Source organism: Cynara cardunculus (assembly GCF_001531365.2).
Source record: "Cynara cardunculus var. scolymus isolate 2C chromosome LG 9, CcrdV1, whole genome shotgun sequence".
NCBI lineage: Eukaryota > Viridiplantae > Streptophyta > Magnoliopsida > Asterales > Asteraceae > Cynara > Cynara cardunculus.
The window spans coordinates 10,871,721-10,879,955 of record NC_037536.1 but is presented as its reverse complement, the minus strand read 5'-3'; the positions used below and the strand labels follow the sequence as shown (position 1 = coordinate 10,879,955).

Here is an 8,235-nt window from a genome sequence, read left to right as displayed (position 1 = left end):
ACTGAACAAGCTCAGTGTATTGATCGCTGGAACCGAAAGTACAGAAACACAAAAATACATCGAAAGGAAAAAAGGATTATCATCAAATCACTGAGAGAGAGGATCAACAAATGTTGATATGAAAAGTTTCTAGCACTTTAGCAAGTTGCGTAAATGACATTCTCATATCAGCATTTCGTAAATAACACCACATCAAAGTACGAATATGTTAACTTATAAATATTAAATTTATAAAAAATAAATTTCAAAAGTGTTAAAATGCTTACTTACAAAATCTTAACTATTTCATTTGATAAAATATAAAAACCCATTATAAAGTAAATTAAAAAGTCGAGAATAAAAATCCAAGAAGGAATAAAAATCCTCTTATGGCCATGTAGGTTCAAATGTAGTGACTCCGGCCTATCTACAAACAAGTGATCGTTCTATGATTAGTTGGTTTGCATAACGAGTTAAATATCCAAGTTAATAAAAAAAAATCGAGAATAACTATCTTAGACAATTCCCTTATTCACATTTAGTACGCTCGTAACCGTCGGATTTAGGTATTGAATAGGTTACGAGGTTGGTCCAATGATATCCCATGGCTCCTAAATAAATAAATAAAGAGAAATTATGTTTTTAGTCCCTCGTGTTTATTAAAAATTATGGATTTTTCCTGTAGTTTTGAAATTTCGACTTTTATTACCGTAGTTTGCAATTCATTTTTATTTTCGTCTTTAAGACTGCAATACCACTTTTAAGCATAAAGAACTAAAATAGAAATGAAATTATAAACCATAAAAACAAAAACTTCAATAAATTTTAAATTATAAAAACAAAAAAATAATGAATACCGAAAATGTATTATAATCATAATAAATAAATAATTTTTTTTATTTTCTTTTTATTTTTATGAAAAAAAATTCTGACATCCACCACAATCCCCTCCATAAATACTCCATAACAACCTCCCATTTCTCCACCATCACCCAACACCCTTCTCTTTCTAAATGGCTATCCCCACCGGCCTTCTCTTCGTTATCATCTCACTTCTGTCGGTGGCCGACGCCAGAATCCCCGGCAACTACGCCGGCGGGGCATGGCAAGGTGCTCATGCTACCTTCTACGGCGGTAGTGACGCCTCCGGTACCATGGGTATGTATGCCATTGATTAATTTCAATGCACATTGTACCTCTAGAAGCTTCTCGATTCTCAAGCTTATTGTGTTTGTTAATTTTACAGGTGGTGCTTGTGGGTATGGAAATCTCTACAGCCAAGGCTACGGAGTGAACACGGCGGCACTGAGTACGGCGTTATTTAACAATGGGTTTAGCTGCGGTGCTTGTTTTGAAATCAAATGCACCCAAGACCCACGGTGGTGCCATGCCGGAAGCCCTTCCATCTTCGTCACCGCCACCAACTTCTGCCCTCCGAATTTCGCCCAACCTAGCGATAATGGTGGTTGGTGTAACCCTCCTCGTACCCACTTCGATCTCGCCATGCCCATGTTTCTTAAGATCGCTGAGTACCGTGCCGGCATCGTCCCCGTTTCTTACCGCCGGTAAGTATCCGTATAGTATGTGTTTATTAAAGGCGACCTTTTTTTAGTCATAAAATTGTAAAAAACTTCGAGAATTTTATATGTTTTTTTTAATTCTAAAACTAGATTTAATGTATTAATTAACATATATGTGTTTTATAATATCATTGATTTACATGTACACTTTAAGTTTTATAATTAATAAATATATTATGAAACAAATATATGTTAATTAATATATTAAATATTATCCTTATATAGAAAAAGATATTATAAAACATAATTTTTAAAATAGAAAATTTTTATTGGTATTTAGGAGGTGTTTGAGATTATTTATAAAATTAATTTATTGACATATTCTGATGTGATATAGGTATAAATAAATGTTTGGATAAATAATTTATATCGATGTTAAATCAGTAATAAATTTTCTTAAAAAAGCTAAATATTTTTTATATATAATAAGTTGACAAGTGATTTTGAAAAAAATATGAATTGTTATAAATATTCTAGATGGTGAACAAAACTCACAACTTCAAATGTGGGCCTTCTAATCACGTGATTTTATGACAATTTGAAATGACATATTGACCTTGGTGTTTGTGATGTATTACTAAAGGGTGCCATGCCGGAAGTCGGGTGGGATAAGATTCACCGTCAACGGTTTCCGTTACTTCAACCTGGTTCTAATCAGCAACGTCGCCGGCGCCGGTGATATTCAGAAAGTGTGGGTGAAAGGCACAAGGACCAACTGGATGAGTATGAGTCGGAACTGGGGTCAAAATTGGCAGTCAAACGCAGTTCTGATTGGTCAGTCACTCTCCTTCAGGGTAACAGCCAGTGACCGACGCACCACCACCTCATGGAACATCGCTCCGGCCAACTGGCAGTTCGGTCAAACCTTCACCGGGAAGAATTTCCGAGTGTAAAACCAGATCCTATATAAATTTCCACTTTTTGTCGTCGACTTTTCTTGTCTTACTTTTCTTTATCGGGGGGTGTAAAAGCTAATATGTCAAAAGATGGAGGACCAAAGATGGAAGGTTTTAAATTTTTGGGGATACTTAGGTTGTTAGGCTGAGGCGGCTGCAAAAAAATGTTGCCCGCATCTTAAATCTTGAATATGTATAATCGTTTGTTTTCATGATCATATGATTTTTGTCAAATCTGTTTTTTATTTAAAAAAAAGCATATTATTGAAAATAAAAAGGAACCATTAGAAGAAGAAAACCCGAGAAATACAGCGAGGTGTGGTAAACACGATCAAAGAAAAATTATATACAACCGACAAAAATGAGCTAGAAGACAAAACACTGATTACTCATGACCCGATGCCGTAAGGGCAGCTTATTTGTTGACCGAGAGGCAAGGTGGATTCTCAATCCCTAGCTCCCACGAAACGTTTCATTTACTGGTTCATCTGGACACCCTTTTGAAAATTCGAACTTGTTGGTGATCTGTATCACCAATATCATTTAAGTGTAATGAGATTAATTTGTTGACCAATGTAATCTTGATAAATATTGAACAAGTAAGGTTGATGGGAAGTGCACATTTGTTTGAGTTTATTTCGATTTAAAGTATACCGTTATTTAGGGTAAATGACGGGGGTCGGGGGCAGCACTCCTGGTAGCGGGGTCCAAGGGGTGGCAATCCCTGGCGTGGTCCAAGGGGCAGAGCCCCTGGCTGGGGTCGATGTTACTATATGGAAAATGCATGAAAATCCGAAAATTGTGATTTTGAACTTGGTTTTTGGCCCTGTTTTTTTAAACCCGGTTTGGTGGTTCTGAAACTGCCGTTTTGATAGTTTTCGAATTCTTTTTCGTAATGGTCATTTGATTTTCGAGGGTACAAAGAGATTCATAACATCGATTTTTTGTATTTTATCCGATTGAAGTTTCGATTGTATCATCAAAATATTTCAATCTAAAAGTGAATCACAAATTTCAACAATCCAAGCAATCGAAACACCCAGAAATTCTAACATAACTTGCATCTTGACAGAGTTCGACTTGTTTTGAAAGATTCTGTCAAAATGTGCTGTCGGTAAATTATCGTCGGATTTTGTTTGATTTTATAAGATCGATACGAATATATTTGGGGGAAAAAATCGAATTAAATTACAAGAAATCATTATATGATTTTAAAACTTTGGATTCTTAAAAGCCAAAGGGAAGAGCATGGGATACCCTTTGATCATGTCCATTTGTCCTTTATGGTAGGGGTAGGGGTAGGGGGCAATTGCTTTTTGGCCCACTCAAAATAAGGTCAAAATTTGGCATTGGCCATTTGTAATTCCCCAATTCAAGGGTATTTTGGACTTTATTGGTTCTTTTAATGAAAATTAACAAATACATATAAACATAAATTAGCCTTTGATTCTTAAAACAACATATTTGTATATGGGTCTTTATGAGTTTAGCTTAATAGATAAGACGGTGTACATCTTTACTGAATGAATAAAAGATTTGAAGACACATAATTTACCTATAATGGTCGAGGGATAACTATATAGAAGCGTTTCAAAGGACGACATAGATTTTTTTTACTGAGATGAAATTGGGTTGAATAGCAAATAATACTGAGTTGGATACCACATCACTCGCCACATCAGCATGATAACCGGTTAATGCTTCAATCATTTACCCAGATACTTAAATATTTATAACTTTACATCTTAGGTGCCAAAATGAAAGTTTTGAAAGTACGTTACCTAAAATAGGAATCACGTTAAAGTACGTTGCATTTTCATGCAGTTTGTCCTATTCTTGGTAACTTATTAGGAATATGTTGTATTCAAACATACAAATCATTAGCCACTCAAGTTTCAACACAAGAGTTAAAAGTTTTGTTCTTGAAAAATATATCTGGTAGTTATTGAAACCGTTTATTTAATGGTTAAAATTTTATTATACTGAAAGAGTTTTCATATTGGAACAATTTCCACAATTGAAGAGCAAACTTCTGCTACAATTGATGAAATCACAACTGAACGACAGCTTATGAGATATTGAAACAACATACTAAAATATTAATTTGAATTAGAAACAAGTAATGTTTTCGTTTATCAAACTTAACTTTAGGATTAAACTGTATCAAAATGCAACAAAGTCTTCCTTAATTCATATCTATACTATATTATAAAGCATTTGACAAAAACTCTTAAATACATTTTTTTATGTACTAAGTATTGTTTATTAATGCATATTACTTAAAATTCAAGATTACAAGTAAATTGTGCATAAGTACAACTTATCAAAGCTTTATGTTTGAATTCGTGTAACTAACTGCGGATAAACATAATCAAATAGAGGATAAACATCTCATTTTAAAATCTAAAAAATCTAAAATACAATTAGGATAATTATTGAGTTCTAACAGAATACTTAATTATTATCTTTACAAAAATATTATTAAACTTAAATTAAGTTAATTTGTTACGTTAAATTAAATTATAATAAAAAATTTGAATTAAAAAAATAAACAAACAAGAACTTTTAATTAGATAATTTGATACTAATATTGATATATTTTTTGCAAATTTTATATGATATTTTCAAATATATATTTTATTCAAAAATAAAAACATTATCGCTTTCTTAAAACCATATAAAATTGTATTATATCGACATGGATAAAAAATTAAAACGAAACATTGAAATGGAAATGTGTCTTGATGCATTGCACGAGTACCCTTCTAGTTTAATATAAAAAATAATTCTCTTATTAATCAATATAATAAAGTTTTAAAATTTTCTATTTAATGTAACGAACTCCTACTTTTTCTTAACCATTTTGAGTTTCAAACAGTAGACTGATGATCTTATAATATTCGATGATGTGGATCATGTTTGTCTTCCATTTTGCGATAACACTTTCGTAAAACTTTTTTAAACGAGTATCCATGATATCAAATATTACAAGATCAGCAGATTACCAGTTAAAATGTAAACAAAATAAGAAAGTTTAAGACTTTTTTTTATTAATTGAGAAAAAAAAAATCTTCATTACCGTAAATATGAATTAAACCAAACTTATATTACATTTTAATGCATTTTACTCTTATAAGAATATAAATAAATAACAAAAAATAATCTAAACATTTGTAGCATAATTATAAAAATAACCATCGTAGTTGTCATGTTTTTACAAATTATTTTTTCAAATAAAGTTTTGATATTTTTTTAAAAGCAATTTATTCTTGATTAAAAAAACAAGGATACTTTTTTAAAACTAAAGGGTTGTTTACCCAAATGCTTACTCGGTGAGTGCTTACTTATAGGAGTACAACACTATAATTTATTTTGATATGTAAGATTTTAGTACATTAAAACGCTTCGAATGCAACAATTTGTTGGGTAAACGCTTACTTGGGTAAGAGTCGTCATCTTCACTTACCAGGGAAAACTCTTCATCCTTCTCATCGCTTTTACCCGGTAAGATTTTTGGCCCTTATCATGTTCATCCGATAAAGAAATTTATCCGATAAACACTTATCAAATAAGCGTTTAGTAAACGGCCCCTAAATCATTAATTCTGATGTAAAAACAGTCATTGTGGGCTCATATACCATGACTTATGGGCTGGGTGGTGGGCTCTTGGGTTGGCCGCGGCTTGATGCATAATCTTTATGGATAATTGCACATCTGTCCTTGAACTTCTTTTAATTACACATTTTCCCTCTATTTCTTAAATATTTTCAACCATATAAAATGATTTGATTGCATTTATTATTTGGACATACATATAAAATATCATTAGCCAAACAATGAAGTGGTGTATACGTCAAACCATATGTCGACTTGAATAAAAATGATAATGACTAGCTAACAGTTTGGCTCAGAATTCTGGTTCTAGACTGTAACACCCAATTCACATATTTTTATCTTAAAAATCAATATAAACAAAGCGTTCTTTTTAATTTGAATGTGAACAAATACTAACACATGTCGGGATTTTTTTTTTATTTACCCATTAATAATTTTTTTTTGTAAGGGTGTCCGGGCCAAAGCCCGACTAATCCCCGGCAAATTTGGAGGCTAAACATGGCCCCACTTAAATGTCGCCAACACTCCCCTCCCAGGGCTCGAACTCGGGTTCATGACTATGTCATGGCGTAAATTAGATAATTCATCCCAATGTCTTACAAAAACTCTTCGAATTATCATTCAAATTTAGAATTTACAATGTAAACTCCAGTCTTTAAAATTCACCTGCATGCGAGGTCCCTTCCTCTTATGTCCTTTAAGTCGAGTTGTAAAGTTCCCTCTTTCGTAATCACTGAGTTAGATCCATCTAACTCTGAGGACTTAACAGACGCTGATCTTTCAAAGTTTGATGAGTCATTGGCTCTTCTTACAAATTCGTTTAGAAGATTCACTAGAAAAAGTAACTCTCGTAGAGGCAAGGGACTAATCGCTGAAGAACATGATTGAGCTGATTCATCTGATGAATCATCTTCAGATGAGGAAAACACAATATATATATATATATATATATATATATGTCTTATGGCCAACATCAATGAAGTCAAAGATGAACAATCTAAGACTTCATCCTCAAATGATTTTACCTCAACTCAAGAATTAAATCTGAATGATCCTTCTACCTATGTACTAACCGTCTCTCCATGTTCGATACTTGGATACACTAACTGTGGATCTTTACAATGCACTGAATGGTAAATCAAAAGCTGAAATTAAATCTTGATTTACAAAAACAACATGAAAAATATCATGCAAAAATCAAAGAACTTGCTACGATTGAAGAAAATCTTAATGATCAAATCATTACTAATGGTTAATAATAATTAATAGTTAATAATAATACAGAAAAATTGATTATAATCATGAATATAATTAGAAGAAATTGAAAAAAAAAATCCTTTTGTATCTAAGAACATCTGCAGTGGAGTTTTCCTTGGACCCCCTTTTTTCTTTTCACACCCCATTAAGTGGAAGTAGGGATGATGATTTGTCCCGATCCGGTGGGGAACCCGGTTCACCCGACCCAAACGTGAATGGGGATTCCCCATTAAAACGGTTCCCGGGGTTGGGCCGGGGATCCCCGGTAGACTCAAACCGGGGATGGGGACGGAGGATGTTACTCAAACCGGGGTGAGGGATCCCCGGTAGAATCAAACTAATCTATATTATTTATGGGGTTTGACCGGGGACGAGATGTTAATCCCCATACCCGCTGGGATCGGGGGATGGTACTACAAATCGGGACCAGGATTACAAAACTCGTCTCGTTGTCATGCCTAAATGGAAGAGGTCCATGCCTACATGGCGTGGAAGAGTTGCTTAGTTATAAACCGTTTTATTTGATAAATATAGGTCCACAATAACTAAACAATTATAATTTAATTTATATTTTTTATATCTTACCATTCACAATGCAATAAAAAGGTAATTTATTTCATAACAAATTATTATATAATTTCAATAACTTTTTTATTTTATTATAATAATTTTTATTTTTTATGGTATTCATTCATGTAATTTTTAATTACAATAAGTATTTTTTAGTTGTTATAATTTTATTATTGTATTTTTTATTATATAAACAATAAACCGGTCTATGATTGAGAGTGAATGATTTATGAAAAGTGTAGGAAAAAGAAAACTGATTTAATAAAGTTATGAATCTCTAAAGAAGTTTTGAATGCTTTTATAAACTATATTTTATTTATCTAAATAAGACTTTTATG

The 8,235-nt window shown here is 32.5% G+C and overlaps 1 protein-coding gene across 1 annotated transcript; it reads left to right on the top strand.

Annotated features, from left to right (window-relative positions):
* The first annotated feature begins 992 nt into the window (after nucleotides 1–992).
* On the top strand, nucleotides 993–2,695 carry LOC112517952 (expansin-A4-like). The gene is made up of 3 exons (XM_025125396.1): nucleotides 993–1,137; nucleotides 1,226–1,544; nucleotides 2,143–2,695. The coding sequence occupies exons 1-3, from the start codon at nucleotides 993–995 to the stop codon at nucleotides 2,450–2,452; spliced, it is 774 nt and encodes a 257-aa protein (XP_024981164.1). The 3' UTR covers nucleotides 2,453–2,695.
* The last annotated feature ends 5,540 nt before the right edge of the window (nucleotides 2,696–8,235 follow it).

Excerpts from the sequence above, each read along its gene's own strand:
- LOC112517952 (XM_025125396.1), top strand. The coding sequence starts at position 993 with ATGGCTATCCCCACCGGCCTTCTCTTCGTTATCATCTCACTTCTGTCG. Across the intron at positions 1,138-1,225 it reads TGACGCCTCCGGTACCATGG|GTGGTGCTTGTGGGTATGGA; the intron begins GTATGTATGCCA and ends TTAATTTTACAG. Across the intron at positions 1,545-2,142 it reads GTCCCCGTTTCTTACCGCCG|GGTGCCATGCCGGAAGTCGG; the intron begins GTAAGTATCCGT and ends GTATTACTAAAG.